Genomic DNA, 23,341 nt, shown 5'->3' on the forward strand with positions numbered 1-23,341 from the left:
TGTTTTGTGAAGAATGCCAAAACGACAGTAAGCTGATGAGGAGGAAAAAGCCATAGGATGTTGGAGATCATGACAGAAAACCAAATGTAATGCCAGTGGTCAGGGAAATCCTATTTAGAACCTCTCTCTGAGGCTAAAGTGCACTGCCAGTCATTCACAGAGTTCATCAGTTACTTGTAGCAATACTAAATACTGTTATTTGTTTGCTTTGTAGTGTTTATTATAATTGATGATTTTCATTCTCACATATTTATACAAATCTAGATTAAAAATACAATTGCTGTATCATCATTATAAGATCCTCAAGTGAACTGCTATAATGACAATTTCCAGAAAAAAGAAAAAGCATGAGATTGTTTTCAAACTGATTAGCAACTGTACCTCATTGCACAACCATATAAAAAAAAAAAAAGTTTGGAAACATAGGAGCAAGATCAGTGGGGCCTTTGAGCCATAGTCTCAATTTGGACTCCATTCACTTTACCTGGCAACAAAGCCCATTTAGCAGGCATCAGGCTGTGCGGAAGATTTTCATGCAAACGAAAACAGTTTGGGGCATTTTGCTTTCCCTCAGTAAAAGTGAAATATCACTTTTCACTGGCACTACAAAAATAAAACTGAATGGTGAAAAGATAAGCTAGTCAATAAAAGATAAAAAAAAAATTACACTGGTACCTGAAAACTTCTTTGAATCTGTAACTCACACATTATACCCCCAAAAAATTAAGATTAAAAATTTTTGTGAAAAGATTTAAATTTATTAAATATTAGAAAAATACTATGAAAATAAATAAATAAATAAATGAATGAATAAATAAAACAGAGGTTAATATAGAAGGATGCAGGGCAGAGTCCATTCCCGGCAGAACTAATGTGGCAGGTGCAGCAGCCTCTTGGAGATCATGGGCCGTGAGTCTAGTGAGTACTAACAAGTGAAACATGCAGGTGTAGAAGGTATTAAAGGACAAAGCACAGATATAACATTCTGAAATTTATAGGAGTAAAATTACCAAATTAAGAATAATCATTGTATGTATTTTCAATATTGTTTTTTATCACTTTACCCAGAGAGATGTTATGGGGAGGGAGGTGGGAGGGGGGTTCATGTTTGGGAACGCATGTAAGAATTAAAGATATTAAAATTTAAAAAATAAAAATAAATAAATTTTAAAAAAATAAAATAAAATAAACTATATATATTTAAACTAATACATTTATATAATTCTTTAAAGATCTCAACAGCATTGAGATCTTTAAATAAAATTAATAAATTTTTTAAATAATTGAAATAACAAATGAAGAAGTTCCCAAACATTATAATGCAGCTCTATGTGACTCATTATTAGTGTGGATTTTTGAAATTCATTTTAGCCTTTTACCTCTATCCTAGAATCATAATCACCTGGCCTTAACATCACAAGACTTTAACAGATTATCTCAGTCATACAGTTCCCATAAAGCCCAGTCATCCAGGGATGAACATTTTAAAATTCTTCCCAGATGTGCCCATTACTCTGTTACTTGATTTTTTCATGCATGCATGCATGCATTCATTCAATAAATACATATTTAGTTCTTACTGGGACCACATGAAACAACAAAAGGCAAGGAAAAATGTGATTAGTCATAGATTTTGGCTCAAGGAGGTTATGGTTCTAATATAAGAGAAAATATATGCACAGATAAAGACCGCAGAAAACCAAATTTCAAAATACATATATCATAAGAGTACAGAGGAAGTACCTTGATAATTTAAGGAAGAGAAAGAACAAGAATAAACTAATGAGTGAGAGAGATGCCAATTGGGGAGAAGAAAAATGCTCTCCCAACATGGAGTCTCTTCTCTTTCACTTGCTAAGTGTATACTAGAAGACTTTATGCTTCATCCAGAAGCCTTGAGGAGAAGTACTTGGTGTATCTCTAGCATCTAGCCCAGTACCAGAATCAGCAAAGGCATTCAGCATGTCTTTGTTGAAGTTAATTAATGAATGAATGGATATTTCTATTTGGGTTTTTGGGTACTAGCATTTGAATTTATGAAAATACATTATAACCCCTAGTTATTTCTTGTTGCAAAACTGAAATAAAAACAAATAGTTCTGTGAAAAATAAAATACACTCACAAGTGAAAAAGTCATTTAAACATTTGATACATTTTTAAATTGAATTTTAATGAAAGGAGAACTATTAATTTTCAAACATAATTCAATTTTTTTCGCTTTGTGTTATCACTCTGCAGGAGTTCACTATAATGTTATTTTCACACAAAAGGCACTAGAAAAATTATTGTCCTCCTGCAAATAGTGTTTTCTTTCACATTATTCTCAAGTTATAGACATTTGAAATGTTTCAAAATCATATTGAGCTCCTGTCTTATTCTATACTTGTACTCTCAAGATAGCAGTTGTTAGTTTAGTTGGCAACTTAGATCTTAAGAAAATACTAAACTTTAATATTATGGCGTGGGTTATATGTAAGAATTTAAAAGTATAAAAAACTAGTTTTGTTTTCTAAGTTTAAGGGTAGCATAACATAAACTCAGGCTTTTAATTACTTCCTGAAAATGCTTCTTTAAATAAATTACTAGTAGAATCAAGATAACTAAAATTAATGCTGCAACAGTCTATTGTGCTCACATGAATTAAGCATTAGAATGTTTAAGAGCACCAGAGATAGACTGCTTTTCAAACAAATTTCAAAGTGTAAAATATATTATCTTTGTGGGAGGATCTATAAAAGTAACTATTGAATCACTTCTCCAGCAATATTGACTCTGGCCAATAAATCTGGAAAATAGCAAAACTATTTTCAAATAAAGATGACTAGTTTGTTTTGCACTCACAAAGGATAAATAACATAGTTAGCAGAATCAGCCAGTCAGAGCAGAGTACACACACACACACACACACACACACACACACACACACCCTTATATAGGCACACATCTGTCTCCTAGCTCACTCCATCAATTGCCTTCCTTTTCTCTCTTGCGTATTTGTCTGTCTCCCCACTAGTCCATGATTTTGTTAGAAAGCAAAAATTATACCTTATTTATATTTATTTCTGTACTTCCCCATTTCAGTATCCAGCACTTACCTATAACTCTTTTCCATAGAGAAAGAAATCAAAACAAGTATCATTTAACATAAAAGAAAATAATCAGGCTAACTGAGGTTTCTAACTTTTTGAATCTTGTGTTAAGAAAAACTAACATCATTTAATTGAAAAAATTTCTACCAATTTCCAAATCAACACAGATATCTAGCTTTAAAATCCCTAAAGGTCTCCCTAAATAATCTTACACATATTTTAATCTGGGAATATAACTAAGGTTCTTGTCCCAATCCAGAATGTTCTCCAGATTAGACCCTTCCTCTTACACTTGAATTTGCCCAATATGAGCTTAGTAAAAACAGAGAGCTCTGATTTTGAGTCTACCCACATCATGAATCACTGATCAACCTCAGGTTTCTTTCCTGAGGACCCAAAGTGTAAAGCAGTATCATAAAGCTAGAGTGTAGCTTAGCAAATCATAGTGTTTTCCATACTGAAAATTAAGATCCAACGTTGACAACTGATGTCAATAGTACCAGACACGTTATACTATGCTCACCTCTCTAGACTCAAAAGCCAATGTGATTTAGATAACATGAGGAATAAGCAATAAAGCATATTGGTTAAGAAGTCAGGGAACTACTTCTGCAATTCACCAGGTAAGTGAATTTAACCAATTAAACTATCTAAATCTTAGTTTTTTCCAACTGTAAAACAGGAATAATTATGTTTATCTTTCAATGGCCGTGGGAGGCTTAAATAAGATGACCCAAGTCCACCATGGAGCATGGTACCTAGCACACAACAAATGCTCAATAAGTGACAGTGATAATAATGAGGGGAAGTCAGAGACATGTCCAGGCAGGAGTTGACCAAGAGATGGAATAAATGCCACAGCCACTCAGGTAGCTAGGCAGAGAAACCACTGTGGAAATCCCAAAGAATAAAGGTAGGACCAGAGGTAACATCTGGGCAGGCTTTGACACTCTTACAGTGAAACAAGCTTCAGTGTGACAGTTTCTTACACTACATTTCCTTTCATTTTATCAACTGCTTGAATACTTAGAAACCAAAATAGTAATTAGTCATAAAATTTTCAAGATTCAAGCCAGCAGAAAAGATATATTCTCAAGTTTCCTAATATTCCTCAAATAATACCAATGAAATAATATCAAAGACACAACTTTCTATTTTTACCATAATTAAAGCTACCAGCCTGTACACAAAACTCATGTTTGGTAACACTGAAACAAATGTTTCTAACCAATCCCCAAATACATATCAAGTTGCACATACTCTAATGAAAACAAAGTCTATCTGGAAAACTTCCATAAGCTTATGTAAATGAAATCAAAATTAGAGACATCAAGATAAGTAATAAAGTTCTTATCAAGTGCATTTTGAAAAAAGTTAAAACACTTTAAATAAATTAAGAAATGTATAAACAGTGGTATAATACACATGTATTTATACTCACATATATCTATATGTACATATGAAATAGTGTTTATAAGGAAGCCAATTTCCCAGAATAAAGTACATTTCAAATCTTATTTCTTTGCAAAGACAGAGTAATGTTTCAGACATGATAAAGAAAAGAAAAAAAAGAAGCATTCACTATTTTCTGCATTCTGCTTATATTTAATTAAACAGAAATGTAGCTAATCTCTAGAAATGAATTTATAAATATTTAGTTCTGTTTATAACTTTACTGATTCAGCATACTATTTACGCAATTGCTAAAATAAACAAGGTAATACTATTTTGAGCCAAGATAATGACAACAGAAATGCGAGAAGTTATGCATGTAAAAGATACATGTCACTCATGTCAGGAAAGTTACTGACAAATAACAGGACATTTGGAACAAGGGACAAGGAAGAGCCAAATGGACTGGCAACGCTGACTTAACCTGCTGTTGTGCAAAACAGAATAAGGGCCATGGGAAGAAGATAGGTTGGATCCAGAGGTAATGAGCCCAATCTGAGAGACAAATTAGAAAATTTAGAGACAAATTAGAAAAACACTATTCTGAAAAAATAATGCTTGTTTCTTATTTTATATATTAACAGGTAGAAATAAACTCAGTTAAAAATTTCTTAAATTTAGAAGAAAAACAAATGACATATAATAGGCCCCAGAATTATAACATAAAATGAAGAAAAATATGTCTCGATAATGATCAAGGCTAGGTCTCAAACAATTAATTCCTTCATGAAACAAGTCTGTTTTTTTCACTGCATACAAATTATTGAAAAACAAAACCCTGTTAGCTACAAAAAAATTTAAGTATCAATCTTTCAACAATCCACAAATGTAGAATACTTGTTAGGTAAGATTGGCCTTATAAAAATGGAAGACTTCCCTTGTGATATATAGGAATAGTGTGAGGATCCTACTCAATGAAAATCAATAGAAATATTTATACTTACAAAAAACTCTACTCAGAAAAACACTTAACAAGCAAAAATTTCCTATATTTTGCAATTCTAGAGAAAGAAAAAAACAGCCTTTTTCTATTCCCTCTCAAAAATATGCTGTCATTTTTGTTCTGTAGAGTACTTACTGTACTTAAAATAATCTTTGCTAGCCTACAGAAAAGATGTTTAAATGGCTTATAACTAATTAGAATATGAACAATATACATTAATGTTCATATATACACATATGTTTGTACAAAGACACATAGATATTATTTTGCAGTGAATACAGGATTATTAAAATGACCATTTTTATATAATCACAAATTGGAAACTTTAAAAAGCTATTCCTTCCCCTTAAGGTTGCAAGAGTCCCATTTTAAGTAAATGGGAAAAAATACTGAATAATGAGTTACTTTTACTCATCTAACATTATAAAATTTGCATGTGTGAAAGGTACATATAAGTGATACAGAGAGAGACACTGGAAAATTACCGCTTAGGCAATATTATTGATGTAAAGAAGTAACTAGTAGACTAGAAATTTTTCCTGAGGGGAATTTCCTAAATAATGGGTTAGCTACTCAACATTAGAATAACATATAATGATTTCTTAGCTCAGACTCTAGATTATATTCCTTTGTGGAGAGTTAAGTTTTCATATCCCCGGATCTCTATAAGTTATGCCTTAAGAATAATTAACTCATCTGAGAAATACTTACCTAAAGCAATGAAGAAAATCACAAGTAATTAAAAATAGTTTATCAGATTAAAATTCACTGAAAGAAACTGTTCTCTCAAAAAGATAGAACAAGATTCTACAGACACTTTTTTAAAAAAATATAAATTTATTTATTTTAATTGGAGGTTAATTACTTACAATATTGTATTGGTTTGCGTTCAGGATGGGGAACACGTGTATACTTGAGGTGGATACAGACACTTTAAATAGAGCCCTGATCAAAAGGTCTGGGACGCAGAGCCGTCTTAGATTTATATCACCTACTGCCCTTCTTAAAACATTTCTGACTAGCTAATCAGGCACTCAAGTTTGCTGTTCATTTTCATTTTATAAAATAACATATTTGGGTCATCTTCAGGTAGGTTGACTAAGCAATTTATTTTCCAGTGGGGCCAAAGCATAAACTGGGACTGCCCTGGTGAACACTCTGTCCATAGGGGAGAGCTTGGCTGTGTGCCTCTCCTCCTTCAGCATATTAATAGAAATCAGTTAAAAATGGAGAAAGGGACCAAAACAGAGAAGATGAATAGAGCACACCCAGGTCAGACCTGAAAGGGAAAAGAAAACAAAGGGCACAAGGTCATGTGAGTGCTGATTATGTGAGGAAGGGGAGGGGCTGTTGTATTTACTGACTGAGACAAGAAGGGTTTACATGGATTGTATCTGAGTCTCAGGGTATTTGTTTAGGGCCAGTGGCCAGCTTCTCCATCATTGTGCTGGGCTGGGCTGTGCTAAGTAACTTCAGTGGTGTTTGAATCTTTGTGACCCTATGGACTATAGCCCGCCAAGCTCCTCCGTCACTGGGATTCTCCAGGCAAGAATACTGAAGTGGGTTGCCATGTCCTTCTCCAGGGGATCTTCCTGACCCAGGAATCCAACCCACATCTCTTACGACATTTCCTGCATTGGCAGGAGGATTCTTTACCATGAAGGCCACCTGGAAAGCAGTCAGCCACTGTGTTTGTGTGAGTGTGTGTGTGTGTAAATAATCTCTCTCCATATGAGCATCCCTGGTGGCTCATTGGTGAAGAATCAGCCTGGAATGCAGGAGATGCAGGTTCGATCCCTAAATTGGGAAGATCCCCTGGAGAAGGAAACAGCAACCCAATCCAATATTCTTGCCAGAGGAGCCTGGTGGACTACAGTCCAAGGGTTGCAAGAGTCGGACACAACCTACCAACTAAATAACAACAAATAGGTGTAGTATATACCTATATATATTTTATACAATAACAAATATGAAATAATTGTCTAAAACTAATGTGTCATCAAAATTTGCATTTGAACTCATAAGTAATTAGCCACAAGATTATGTTCATTTATGTACAATAAATGTATGTACAATACTTACATGCTGTATATATGTGTATGTCAATATATGTGTGTATTCCTTATAAATATACATGTGAATGTAACTAATCCTCTTAGATTTTCAAAATCAATAAGTCAACCTGGGAAAATCTACTATGATGTTATATTCACAGGTTTAGTTGTTAAATTCTACTTATTAATACAAGTGAGTATGTTATTTTCTTGATATTAAGATATCACCAGCTTTAAGAATCACTTTCAGTTTCAGAGAAAATACATGTTAGACATCCACACTGATGATAAGTGCCATTCCAATTTCAGAGAGATTAAAATGTGAAAAATACACCTGGACATTTAGAAAGTATAACTAAGGAGTCAGAAGTTTTAAAATAAAACATATACCCAAATAAGAAACTCTCTAAATATAATATGTGGGACTTTAAAATAAACAATGAGAGCTAATTACTTAACTGATGTGATTCAAATTAACTTGCACTCCAGATACAAGCAGCCTCTAGATATTAACTCAAGCAGGACCTTGTGTGTATACACACACACACAGAATAAATGTATCATCATGGTTTGTTATTTCTCATAAATCATCACCATAGAAATTATGAATTATTCACAGTAGAGTTAATTCCAAGTAAGCCAGGAATGATATAGCATACATAAAGCATAAGTTTCCATGACAAATAAGAACAAGCATATAAAATCGTACAGATATACGACCCATAACACATTACAGAGCATTGATTTCCCAGAGGCTAACGTTAAACTCACACACACACAATAGCAGTTCTATTTTCATTCTCTCCTGTAACTCATGTATTCATGGTGCACAATTACTTTTGCATAATAGTATATTTCAGTTATCTGGGCTATTTCATCTCTAACAATAGGAGTTCTTCCTTATTTTAAATGACCATCTTTGGAAGCATCCTATTCTTTTCTATATAATCTTTCAATCACTTTGATCATTCTTTAAAGTGTATGGCATCTTTTATTCACATATCAGATAACATGTTTCAGATTTTTTAAAAAATCCGCAAATAAATAGGAACGTTTCTCAGGAATGTAATTTTACGTTTAGAATTACATTTCTGTCTCCAAGGACTAAGCTCTACACATTTGAGACATTGAAATGTTCACAATAAAAAGAAATAATAATCTCAAAAGAAGCCAGTATTTTTATTTAAGAGAAAACAAGCAAATGATAGATCAACTAATTTTTACTAAAGGAAAACTAAATAAAGGTAGAAGGATACAGTAGATGGAAAGAGAAGAGGCAAAAATGGTTCTTCTGCAGGGAGAAAAGGACTAAGAAAGTAAACAAAGAGTTAATGAATAAAACGTGGGCATTCTATCTTTTTTTTAGCTTTGGGCTCCAATCTTAGCTGAGATTAGAAATAAATTTAGTCTGATATGCTCTAACGGAAATATATTTTATCCACCACTACACAAAAATGGAGGAAGCTGTTATCCAAGGTAATTCAACAATATGAATAATTAATTAGGATATTAAACAGAGATCAAGGCTGAAGATTCTTCAAAACTGCCGACTTTTTAAGAACAATTTTTTTATCTTATTGAAAAAATGGGAATAATCTCGAGACTTTGACATCTGAATACATTTCAATCTGCCTTTTGTCTGTAACACATGCGTTTCCCTTATGCTCACAATGGTCACTCTTGTTTTTTCTTCATATTTTGAGAACGTGCTTCCTTTCGTTAAGCTACAATCAGCAAGAGTCCCTTCCACATATATATATATGTGTGTGTGTGTGTGTGCATATATATATATATACATATATATACACATATACATGTGTGTGTGTGTGTATATATATATGTATACATATATATATAATCACTGATGCCTTCAAACTAGCATCATCCTTTGTTGCTTTTAGACCTTAATAGGAGCCATAGATTCTTTCTGGGAGTTCTACTTTAGAGTTTAGATATATGGATCAAGATACAGACATTAAAGTATCAAAGAATCCTCATGGCAAAACATATGTTAAGAAGTTACTGATCAGAGATACCTAGTCACGATATTTACCGACAGTGAGGGACCTGTGACAGGCACAGGGGTACAAGATTATCTCCAAAATAGTGGCAATCAGGCACTATCACTGCTATTGTCCGAAAGAGCAGGAATGGGAGTACAGAAAAGATGATTTTTAAAAAAGGTATCATGAGAATAACCCTACTCTTTATTTCATAGCATGTTACAATGTTACAGCTTTTTGTGATAATAGTAAGCTACAGTATCCAGATTATATATAATATATATAATATTTATATATATATAATATATAAAAAAAGAAGAAGTTATTGAGTAAAAAGAGCCAGAATGACTTGCCTAGACAATTCTCTTCTGCAGTGGCTCTCAAAGTATGGTGTGTGGATTAACAGCACCAGTGTCAAATGTGAACTTGTAAGAAATCCAAATTTCAGTTCCAACCCCAGACCTACTGAATTTTTTTAAAAAAGTAGGAAAGCAGAGGTTGGAGCTGAAGAAGAGGGAGGTTCTTTATATATATAATGGACTTCCCAGGTGGCACAGTGGTAAAGAGACATAAAAGACATGAGTTCGATCCTTGAGTCAGGAAGACCCCCTGGAGAAGGAAATGGCAACCCACTCCAGTATTCTTGTCTGGAAAATTCCACTGGACTGAAGAGCCTGGCAGGCTACAGTCCATAGTGTCACAAAGACTTGGAAATGACTAAGCAACTGAGAACTCAAAGTGTGAAAACCACTTCAATGTTCAACTGTATTCTAATACCAAATAATATTTTTTCCTAGTTTTAAAACCATAAATTTACCCCACTGAACGAAAAGCTTTTTCTTTTTTCTTTTTCCAAGAAAGCTTTTAGCATTTTCGGAATCACTTAGTTCCCTATTTATCTGAAGGTTCAAGTGAAGAACTAAGCAGCTCCTTTTCAGGCTTTAAAACTGTGGCATTGTGTTTGCTAGTATGAGATTGAGGGACATTAGTGGGACAGTGTGGGGGGTTAGTCAGATCAGCATTTCAGACTCCAAATCTTGCCCCCAAAACTGTTTGTCTTTTTATAACTGACTTTTCTCGTGTCATTTTTCCCCAGATACCTTTATCAATGAATGTGTCAACTTTTCTGGCATACGACCAGCCCACAATAAGTTACTGTGGGGTGCATCATGAACTTCTCTCTCATAAGTCTTTTGAAACGAATGCACAGGAAGATACGATGGAAACACACCTAGAGACTGAGCTGGACCTGAGCACAATCACAGCAGCTGCCCGAATCACTGACCATAAACAGCCGCTGGCTTAACTGAGCCAAGTGGTAACCAAGAGTTGCCACCAAACTGTGTAACCTCAAGGACAAAATGAGGAAGATTTGTTCATTGTGGACTCTAAAAACAACACAATCCCCTGTTAAAATAAACAAAAATCCAAGATTGATTTATGAAATAAAGAAGACATGAATTGTTTCAAGTCTACACTTTGTAATTAGCTAAGTTGTGCAGTATTTTTTTGACTTAAAAAGAGTATGACCTGAAAAAAAATCTTTTTTTTTTCCCTCAAAATTCATCCTACCTATCTGTAAAAACTGTACAGAGCTAATGTATTTTTCATATTGTAAAGTTTCAATTACAGAAACAATTGGTATGTACAGTACCATAATTTAATTACATTTTACTTTACAAACTTTACATATTTCAGTTTCTAAAATTTTAAATTAACAAACATTATTTCTTGTGTTATTCAGAGTTACTCAGTTTTGTAGGGACTGTTTTGTTACTGCTTTTGTGCCCAGAAATCTTGACTCTAAAATTCTGTGCTGTGCAAAACATGCACGATTTTTATCATGCTTACTGCGTAGAATTTTATCTACTTGTTCCAGAAATAATACATTAACCAAAAAGGGTTTAATTGTTAAGACTTGTAAGAAGTTCTTCAATTACATAGACAGGTTTTTCGTATAAATGAAAAAAAAAATCAAAGATTTTTTTAACACTTCTCAGATTAACTGTTGCCTTGAATTACAGCCTAGTTTCTAAGCAGTGAAATGTAATGATAAAGAGGGATATTTTTAACAATATATTTCCGAATGAATGACTCATTATTTCATTCTTTTGAGTAACCCATTGTTTAGGGTGTGGGGGGGAGCATGGACAAAACATCACTGGAAACAAAGGCCGTAACCACAGCAACAGATTTTGATACACTTAAAAGGTACAGTTGCCAGGGACAAAGAAAAACTTGTTAACATCTCATTCTTTTAGGCCAAGGTGGGAGGATAAAGCATAATAATTGAACAGTAGAAATTTTTCTCTTAATTAACCTTAAGTGGTTTACCTAAAAATAACCATCAGTCTGGGCAAAATGTGCCTGGTTTTTAAAACAATTTCTCCTTTAGAATGGTGAGGCTACATTTTAGGATCATCTCAAAGGGATGAAAATTTTCACTTTGTGTGAAAATATATATGAAAATTTTCACTTGGTGTGCTACATCAATTTTCTCCTGGGGGAGAACTCTAAATATTTACAGCTCATTCAATATAAACAAGAGCCATTGTGAAGAACTTTATCACTGAAGTAGACTGTAAACATCCTTAAAATATTCTGTACTGTTTATATTGCTATTTTATAATGAGGTTCACATCCAAATTATCTGAAAAATAACCAGAGTAATTTGAAACCACCCTGGATCCTATATTGATTATCTGATTGTATTATAAAGCTAATTCAATCAAATTATGAAAACTTAACTTTTCAGAGGCTGAAATAATCAACTTGTTTTTGTCCTTTGCTTGACACAGGTTACTGTTTGAAAATATTGTCATTTTATCTATGGTATTCATACATTCTTTTGTGTTTTGTGAAACATATAAGTTTCAATTGCTGATACACTAGGAGACGTGCATTTTTATGTTGCCATGTTTTATTTATGACATCAAAAATAGGTTGAGACTATATTTAATAGGGATAAGACAGTCAAAATAATGAAGAAAATAATTTGTGAAAATTGATGTCAAATATTTAATTTTGTATTTCTTCCAAAGAAATTCAAATTTGTAGTTTTATGCAGGTTTATCATTGCAAATTTAAGAGCAGCTTCAAGAAGAATGAATTTAAATAATGAAGAGCAAATTTTTGTTGAAAATATAGTCAGAAGAAAAAAAAACAGTGTTGGAAGAGCAAACTTACTAATTTAAATGAAACTAAATGTCACAGTACTTGTATCAACTACTTTGCATTCCAGATTTTGTAATATATTTTGCATAAATTATTTGCTATTCAAAAATTTTTGTAATTTTCAGTTTAATTTTAATCTCTATTTTTTCCAATTTCTCATTTTCTTGTAATTTATTACTGTCAGAATATTCTTAATCCTCTATACTGGGATTTTGCTTTGCAGTTAGCAAATCTATAGAGGATTAATTATGAATCTATTATGTGTGGATCTGAAATCAGATACAAAATTTTATTTATTATGTAAACCAAAATGTCATTTGCAAATTTTTCTCATTAGAAGTTGTCCTTGCAAAGATTCAAATATCTTTTAATTTGTGTAAATGAGCACTTTATATATCTTTCCAGACATTTTCAAATTGACAAATCATTTTTAGAAATTTTAAGTTTCCAGGGAGCCTCACAAATATATGCCCTTTATTTCCTGAACCAAACCACTTTCTTTTTTAGGCATTTTAAGTTCATCTAAAGTGAACCACTAGAAATAGAAGCATATACCTTGGAACCATAGATCTGTGTATCTGAGGACTTACTATAAGCTACATACAGTAAGAGCCAAGTAAACTTAGAATTTTTGTTTTCCTCATATTTGAAATTAAACCCAATGGACCTTTAACGGGGGAAAAAAAAAACAACAACAACAAAAGTGCTGGGTTACTTGTTTGCTTAATTTTTATTCTACCATACCCAGGGGTGTGGGTGCTGGGGGAAAATGAAAACCTGCTAACGGAGATTGTATCTGGAATATTTACATTTGCAATTTATATATTTGTGTCTAAAATCTTATTTCTAACATCTTTTTCACGATTCAATAATCTCCTATTTCTTCTTTCTAACCACTCCATGTCTCCCTACTTACTATTCATTTATTTAAACAACTGAAATGCTTCTGTACTTGGAGTTGAAAAATGCAGTTTAGCCCAGTGTGGTTACAGTAACAGCAATGGCTGCAAACAAATTTATGCAGTGTTTTGAGGTTTACAAACCACATTTCACATTATGTCTTTATAATCAATGAAGACACATTAATCTCAAAGAAGTTGAAACTTGCCTAAGAACATAGGGCTAATAATTGATGGAACTGACCTACTCTCAAAATTCAGACCATATCCTATTAGTCTTTCCGCTAATCTAAAAGCCTTCCCTCTCTAATTAGGGCCAGAGAATTTCCAGATAGTAAACAGAATTTTTTAAAATGTTTGATATGTTGTTTAGTCATCCCTAATTTAAATCAGTTCCTCTATCTGTATAACATATGAGCTAAATGGAATCTCTGTATGCTACGCTGGGCTCTCACATTAAAACTCTATTCAGAAAGTATAACAAGTCATCAGTTTCTTAACAAATCATATCGTTTGTAAGTGTGTAGAATTGTTGCTTCTGGGAATTAGATGTATACAGGCCCCAAGGTACAGAATAAAATTGAAAAGCACAAGCTAAAAGACAAAGATCAAAACTGAGATTTTGTGTATAGTTATAAGGGGCTTCCCTGGTGGCTCAGAGGTTAAAGCATCTGCCTCCCAGGTTCAATCCCTGGGTTAGGAAGATCCCCTGGAGAACGAAATGGTAACCCACTCCAGTGAGAATCCCATGGACAGAGAGACAGATTCAGTGGGTAAGGTTGAATATAAGTTTAGAACATGTTCAATTAAACTCAGGTTCAATTCAGAGCTAATTGGGAAAACCTTTATAATTTTCTTTTTTCCTTTTTTGTTTCAGCAAAAAATAATTATTGAACCATGAATTCTTATACCTAGAGAGAATAAAGAATTTTCTCTATTCTCCTGCCAACAAAAATGAAAAGCAATTCATCCAAACTGATGTACAAATGATAAAACATACACTAATAAGTAAATCATATTCTTGATCAGTTCATTTTTATCATCTCTATCCCTATTTCCAAAACCATAAAATCAGACATATTTTAATATAAATTATATTTTTAGAAGAAAACTTGCCCAAATTTAACATTTAAGAGAAACAGCATAATCCTGACTTGAAATCAGATCAGCATGACTCCACAAACTGCTTAGAAATAGCAAAATCTTTTTTGCAAAAATGTTTTCTAAAATAAAATCACTGTATATGACATTAAAAATATATATTTGTTTTTCTCTATTCCTTACTAAACATTAAAAATAAGTAAAGAAACAGAAAGCATGAAAGCAGGTACCTGATGTGAATGATTTGTAAACTGGAAAAAAGAAAAATCTGATGTAGAGTTTCTAACTGGTAGACAGTAGCACATGAAGGGAAAAGTAACAGGACCAGCAGATATTCAACCTCAGGAAATAAGATGAGAAATCTCTAAAGTAGATACTATAACATCTTACATTGGTATAGCTCTTAACAATTTATTACTCTGGGTAAAAATATAATAATTTCATAATACATAAAAAATCCCAAGGTCCAGATGAGTGGATTATAGAATAAGAAATCGAGAACAGTTGGTCTTGCAGTAAGAACGAACCTCCAACAACATTTTTACCTTCAACTCACCACTGCTGCTGCTGCTGCTGCTAAGTCGCTTCAGTCGTGTCCGACTCTGTACAACCCCATAGACGGCAGCCCACCAGGCTCCCCTGTCCTTGGGATTCTCCAGGCAAGAACACTGGAGTGGGTTGCCATTTCCTCCTCCAATGCATGAAAGTGAAAAGTGAAAGTGAAGTTGCTCAGTCGTGTCCGACTCATGATCCCATGGACTGCGGCCCACCAGGCTCCTCCGTCCATGGGATTTTCCAGGCAAGAGTCCTAGAGTGGAGTGCCATTGCCTTCTCCGTCAACTCACCACAGCTGTCCCTAACTAGAGAGGTACCAAGGGCGGGGGTTCCAGGTTTTCAAAACTCTTCATTTTACTGTGCTAAATTGCTTCAGTTGTTTCTGACTCCTTGTGACTCCATGGACCATAGCCTGCCAGACTCCACTGTCCATGGGAATCTCCAGGCACAGATATAGGAGCGGGTTGCCATTTCCTCCTCCAGGGGATCTTCCCAACTCAGGGATGGAACCTGAGTCTCTTATGTCTCCTGCACTGGCAGGCAGATTCTTTACCACTAGTGACATCTGGGAAGCCCTTCATTTTACTATTAACTCTAATAGAGAAGAAACATCTGAAAAATTTAAATATATATATATATCAAATGGTGATGGGTTATTTGTAAAGATCTCTCATGACTTACATTATGATTTTATTATGAGATAGGAGGCTGCTTCTATGTAACATTTTTAAGTTAGGGTTAAAATCAATGTTTGAAAAAGTCCACAGTTGATTAGTTACCTTTCTAATAAGGATGGTGAGTGCCTCAGTCATCTAGGACTTAGAGAACTCCTGAATTCCTTCCTCCTCTCTCCCAAATATTTATATACTTTGTTTTATATGATATCTGTCTTCCCAACAAACTAAGTGAAATTTTATTTTGTATAAATCAAATAATAATTCAAATATATCAAATGACTATGTGAAAAATTATCCTTGAAGTAAATTGTTCTTGCTTTCTAATCTGAAACACCACTCAGTAATTCAGTTCTTTTAAACTGATTCCAAATATCTCGTGTGAGTTACGCAGCACACTTGTACTGCATGGCCTTAAAGATTCTATGATGCAGTCTTTGCCTCAGACTGAATAAAATAAAGGACTATCTCTAGTTTTGAGCAGGTCTATAGACACTGAAGAGTAATTATTTTCAGTCATTTTCATTTGCTGAGTTTAACTGTCTGGACTAAATTGAAAAACAATTTTCCTTGGTGGCTCATTGGTAAAGAACTTGCCTACCAATACAGGAAATGCAGGTTCAATCCCTGGGTCAGGAAGATACCCTGGCGAAAGAAATGGCAACCCACTCCAGTATTCTTGCCTGGGAAAATCCCATGTACTGGCGGGCTGCAGTCCATGGGGTCACAAATGGTTGGATACAACTGACCAATTAAAACAGCAATATGAAAAACAGTATTTAAATAATATGAATGGGTAAAGGTGACAGCTATATATATTTTTCTATTGGTTAATTTAAACTTGTTTTCTATTCATTAGTTTAAACATAGCCTCAAAGTTACTATTAATAGAACAAAATGAGCCCAAATCCCCTGGATCTATACTAGATTTACTGAATCAGAATCTCTGGAGTTAATCTCTGAGTCATGTTAAATTTTGCAAAATATTATTCAGATGAACTTACTTTTACTAAACCATTCAGTTACTTTTTATTCTAGTCTAAAATTATCCTCGTAATTTCCTATTCCAATGTGAATCCAGTTTGCTAAGCCTGCCGAACATTTTTCTTGATTAGAAGAATGTACAACAAACGACAACTATATACAAAATGGTCAGATTGTTTCCTGACAAACTGTGTTATTTATAGATTTTTGTTCCCCACTAGCTCTTTCAACAGAAATATCGGAAAACCATCCTAAATTAGTTGGGTTATTCACTTAAATGATTTACTTTCATGGATAATAATCTAACAGTTGAAAAACTGGAGTTGAGGAGACAGGAAAGACTTAATTTACGATGTAATAGGCGTTGTGCTGTCCTTATATCATTCTCAAACTAACTTAGGAAATAGATACAACCACAATTTTTTTTTTAAAGAAAACTAAGAATCATTGTAGTTGAATAATTTGCCAAGGCTTACACAGTAGAGTTGGAGATTCAAATCCAGTTCTCCTGACTCTAAGGATGTGCTCCTACTACCCAATAACACATTTTCAAATGTTAAACAAAGACTATAATCAATATAATTATGCTCAGATATTTTAATAAGGGGTATAGAAATGAGGAGAAGAACATGCTTTTCTATTCCTAAACAGAAAAATTGCATAAGCTATTTCACACTGTAGAGATTTCCTTCAGTACCCCAAGTCTGCAACTTAATGGAAAGAAATACCCATTCTTTTCTTGAAGTTTTATACACTGTTTCCTAAAAAGGATAAGCATTTGAAAGAGGTTCCTCAAAAAATATGTACTCCTAAATACTCATATTGTATTTTCATTTCCAATCTTCCTAGCTATATTATAAACTTGTAACAAAAATATGATCAGTAGATATTCACAATACAAACTTCAGTTAGTCAAAGATGGAGGGAATGTTGGCAAATGAAGCAAAATTTGTACAGATGAACAGTCAGTAAAGTACTCAGTGCAAATGACAATGTCAAAAACAGACCAATCATGGTTAACTGGCAGTTTCACACGTGGGTTGCAGAATATTCCCTGTGGTAAGTTTATGTAGGGATATTTTTTTGTAGAAGCATCATTACTTGCAGAAATGTTTTCATCATTACATACAGGTGGCCAAATAAAACTTTTATTTTTAAACTCACATCTTCAAATAAAACTTCCTCAGTCTCAGCTATTAGCAAACAATTATTAAATAGTGTCTTGATTCCATTAATGTCTCTAGGAGCTTTTTATTAAACCACTGGACTAACAATCTCTTCTGTTTCTCCCTAAACTTGTACAAGGCTAAAGTTATATAATTGGGAAGATGCATTATCATTTTATTTTCTCACACTATCTGAACATGTAGCAGCCATGTTAAAATTTTTTTTTTCTTTTATACTCCATGTGGGATTCAAGAGCCAGTAAAATACTCTTATAAGTCACAATTCTACTAAAAATTGCCACTACTACAACTGTGATAAGACTATGCTTAAATTTAAAACAATTAATAAATACAGCTAAGAAAGAAGCTTAAGCATCCTAAATCTAATATCATTATATCTGTTCATCCTGGCATACAGAAATTACATCTGAAACATCTAAAGTAATTCTGATTTGAGAAAATAAAGATGTTCCTTGTTTCTGGGTTGAAGACATGATAAAGTACAATGAAGAGGACAAAAACATTACACATATTGAGAGGTAAGTAAAAGAAATGTTATTCATTCTCATTAGATAACCTTCCAGTTAGTTCTAAAAATTAAGACTAGTAATTAAAATGTGCAATAACATTTATGCCATCAAATGTCAATATGTAAAAACCAATATGGATATTAGGGACATAAAAGCAAACATATTTGTGATAACAATATGTATCAAATAGATAGAATTAGTTCTACCAGAAGAGAGAATACTAAGGATAAAAAATACTTTGAAACTATCACCATTACTTCTCCAGAGAAAACTGATAAATCAGAATAAAAGATTCAAACTAAATACCAAATGCTCTTTTCAAGATCAATTTTGAAATAGTCCAAATAAAAGCCTCAAACTGTTGCTTTCAACTGTAAGTAATTACATTAATTCATATATACCTAGTCAAGTCAAATTCTGATGTTGAGAAATGAATTGTTTTAAATATCCTTCATCTGTTCTTACTGTTTTACATCAATGATATAGTTTCTTTCAGTTACAGATCTATAAATACAATGACCCAAACAGTCTGATGAAAATGTGAAAGATTAGATCCACCCTATCATTTGACTCCACTATAAAGCAATTATTAGAATAGCATGTCCACCACAGTAGAGCTGGAAATATGTTTCAAATTCCTCTCTAGCTTTTCTTGATGAAAACACTTGTAATATACATTATCTATAGGTCTTATTTTACATTCATTTATAAAAGAAGGAAATTATTGCCCTGAGACAAGACCCTAGAGACCAATTTTAGCTCTAGTCTGACTACACTTATGTAAAAGAGATCGTGGGGAAGACACTGAATATCTCTGAATTCTTGCCATCTGGAGAAAAAGTTGAGATCTTTGTAAAGCCAACAATTTTTCATGTTTGGGTTTGATTAAATCTTAAGTTTAGTACACTGAACATTCTTCAGAAGTCTTCACAAGTTCCTCTTTAACAAACTTCAAACTTGAGTTTCTTGGACCAATGTTAGATTTTACTCATGGCTATTTCACAATGAACCCTTGTCATACTTCATCATTTTGTGGAAGAATAACATAAGGTCGGGGTAGTAGCCCTTAATAATGTTTCCTTGCCTTTGATTCCAATTATGTGATGAAAATGTGTGAACGCAATGTGACAGCTTGGTATGACCATACGTGAAAGTCTCTCATTTATGTTTGACTCTTTGCAACCCCATGGACTATAGCCATCAGGGCTCCTCTGTACCATGAAGGGATAGGTAGAGGAGTCTTCTAACTGATAAGCACTTTAAGTAACAAAAATAAACTTGTAGTTTGGGTCACTTCTTTTAAACTTAATAATCAAATATAGATTTCAGGTAAGTGTAAGCCTTTAAGCTACTGAGTCTATAAATATAATTCTCTATAACGATGATATGGTCTTACCGTCATATACTTCCACTTACTGAGGACAGACAATTGACATGCTCTATAACTTCTACCAGAAGGAAGTTCTATATAATCTCCAGAAATAATAATTTAATACTAAGCACTTTAAGACAAAATGATAATAATTAACAATGAGAGCTTCTCAGATGGCTCAGTGGTAAAGAATCCACCTGCAATGCAGGAGACGCAGGTTCGATCCCTGGGTCGGGAAGATCCCCTCGAGATGGAAATGGCAACCCACACAAGTATTCTTGCCTGGGGAATCCCACGGACAGATGAGCCTGGCTGACTACCATGCCTGGGGTCACAAAGAGTCGGACATGACCTAGCAACTAAAAAACAGCACTTAATGAATGTTTACTTTTCTAAACATTGTGCTTGAATTAAATCATCTAATACTCATTAATATGGTTAATTGTTGTTTAGTTGCTAAGCCATACCTGTTTTGCAACCTCATGGATTATAGCCCACCAGGCTCCTCTGTCCAAAGGATTTCCCAGGCAAGAACACTGGAGTGGGTTGCCATTTCCTTCTCCAACTATGACTAAACAATAACTGTGGAAGTAAATACTGTTACTAGCCCTTAAAAAGATAAGGAAAATGATGCTCAAAGTGATTATGCAACATACTTCTATTAAACTGCGGAACAAGAATTCAAATTCAAATGATATATAGACAAACTGACCCCTACTAACTGCCCATTTAAAGTTGGCTTCATAAGCGAAACACTTAATGTCTATTCACTTAAGGCTACGACTGAAGTCACCAATATAATGATGTGTTTATTATCCATTTATCCATATTATCCAGCCACCTAATACATGCCTACCAGAAAGCAGGAATCTTTGAGAGAGATAAAAGGTATATGATACAGTCCCTATTCTCAAGGAGTTTATGGACTGAGCCATAGAAGACATTCACATAAGAAAAAAAAAAAAAAAATCCAAGCTAACTTGAGTATCTGCCATTGCACACAATGACATGCAGATGAAGTCAAAGTTAAGAGCTGTTGAGCATAATTCTGGGCAAAAGTGAGAACTAAAGACTAGAAGACTAACAGTATTCATCTGGGTAAAACGAAAAAAAAAAAAAAGAGGAGAGTGAAGAAAGAACATTATGTTTTTATTTATGTAGGTTTGTTATCCCAATAGTAATGTTAGAGTTGTACTTCTCTGGCATAGAAACGGATATAGAAACACAAAGCTCAGGTTTTTCCTGATTGCCTTTCAGTTCAGACCCAAATTTTGCTCTGGCCACAGCAAACTTTGGGCCTTTCTACATGGACATAAATATTTTTCAGCTTTTCCTCAACTCTATTTCTCTTTATACTGAAATTTATCCATTGTGTTTATAATTCATTGGGGTGGGGAAGTGGTAACTTATATTAATCCTTTGTGGAAAATGTTATGTCTGTTTCAGTAAAATGTTCATAAAGCATTTTGAAAACTGATTCAGCCAACTTTATTCATTTAAAATAATTTTGTGAATTAAATCAAATAATTTCTTAGAAGCTAACAATAATAACATCCTCAAATTACTGTTTGGCATCAGGTAGAAAAAATGGTCTACAAGTTACTTTACTATCTTTTTAAAACCTTTTCAGTCTTTATGTTAAAATTGGTGAATACTAACCATAATTTTTATTCCAAAAAGTAAACACAATTTTTATCTTTGATTGCTACATTTTGCAAATAAAGAAACTAAAGTAGAACATGATTAAAGGCCATGATCAATATCATTTTGGGAAAAGAAAACAGACCCACTACTAAAATTCACATTTACTCAATATTATTTTTACTATAGTAAAATATTTCACAAAATATCAAGTTCAGTTCAGTCGCTCAGTCGTGTCCGACTCTTTGCGACCCCATGAACTGCAGCACACCAGGCCTCCCTATCCATCACCAACTCCCAGAGTCTACAAACACCCATGTCCATTGAGTCGGTGATGCCATCTAACCATCTCATCCTCTGTCGTCCCCTTCTCCTCCTGCCCTCAATCTTTCCCAGCATCAGAGTCTTTTCGAATGAGTCTGCTCTTCGCATCAGGTGGCCAAAGTATTGGAGTTTCAGCTTCAACATCAGTCCCTCCAATGAACACCCAGGACTGATCTCCTTTAGGATGGACTGGTTGGATCTCCTTGCAGTCCAAGGGACTCTCAAGAGTCTTCTCCAACACCATAGTTCAAAAGCATCAATTCTTCAGCGCTCAGCTTTCTTTATAGTCCAACTCTCACATCCATACATGACCACTGGAAAAACCATAGCCTTAACTAGACGGACCTTTGTTGGCCAAGTTATGTCTCTGCTTTTTAATATACTGTCTAGGTTAGTCATAACTTTCCTTCCAAGGAGACAAAATATCAAAAAATATTTTTATTTTTTTGACGAAATATCAAAATCTAACAAAATAAGCTGAATTATTTCTGCCTTTTAAGTACAAACAACTGTCAATAAAGCTGTTATTTTTTTAAACCACAAATGAGGCTGAGAAACCTCTTTCCATCAAATTTTGCTTGTCATTTGAACTATTAACTTGCAGGTATCTCTGTGTCCACTTGATAGTTATACATTTTCATTCACAGGTACAATTTTCAATCACAGTATTTTTATTTGTATAGAGATTATCTTTTATATTATACCCACAATTATCTTGGTGTTTTTAATCCAATTCAGTTAAATAAGTATTAATTTATTCAGCTTTTACTATAACACACCAAGGACTAAGATAGGTGATAAAGTGAAAATCATCTAGTATTTTCTCCAATAGTTAGCTCCTCAGTTTCTTTCCACATATAACTACTAAAGAAGATTTTTTTTTAAATTTCCCCTTCCACAATCTTCTAAATTTAATCCTCAAATCATGAGGATTAAATTTAGCCATTCCACGGTAAGTTCAGGATACATGAATTTTGTTAAATAATAAATAAATGTAATGGATTGTTAGATGCTTTGTTTTTAACATGCCCATGTAAATCCTGCGTGTGTGTGTGTGTGTGTGTGTGTGTGTGTGAGTGAAAACCTATTTTGCAGTTCAGACCTCAGAAATCTGTGGGAAAATGTAGAAGAGTTGTATTTGCCTGTGCAATTCAAATTTTCACCACTTACTGGTTATGACATGACTGATATTAAAAGTAAATGAAATTTAGGATATATGTAGGGTCTTTTGTATTCTATTCTATCAAACAATTCTTTTAGAAAGTGAGAAATATTAGTAAAGTGGTCAGTTCATCTGATACAGTAATAAGCACAGTTGTTCTGGTAGGTGTTCAGCATCATTAACTTTTCACTTTTTAAAATATGATTTTCCCTTAACA

General features: G+C 33.5%; 2 protein-coding genes across 3 annotated transcripts in view; one reads left to right on the forward strand and one right to left on the reverse strand.

Annotated features, from left to right (window-relative positions):
• Positions 1-10,935, forward strand: part of LRRTM3 (leucine rich repeat transmembrane neuronal 3) — a 198,095-nt gene extending 187,160 nt beyond the window's left edge. Inside the window, exon 2 of the mRNA XM_069571822.1 lies at positions 10,639-10,935. Coding sequence (XP_069427923.1) covers positions 10,639-10,848 — 210 coding nt within the window. The 3' untranslated portion in view covers positions 10,849-10,935. The remainder of the gene's footprint in view (positions 1-10,638) is intronic.
• The window catches only part of CTNNA3 (catenin alpha 3), a 1,891,866-nt gene that overhangs the window by 1,269,803 nt on the left and 598,722 nt on the right, over positions 1-23,341 (reverse strand). The gene's annotated exons all lie outside the window — the stretch shown is intronic.

This window comes from Ovis canadensis, chromosome 25 (assembly GCF_042477335.2).
Source record: "Ovis canadensis isolate MfBH-ARS-UI-01 breed Bighorn chromosome 25, ARS-UI_OviCan_v2, whole genome shotgun sequence".
Taxonomy (NCBI): domain Eukaryota; kingdom Metazoa; phylum Chordata; class Mammalia; order Artiodactyla; family Bovidae; genus Ovis; species Ovis canadensis.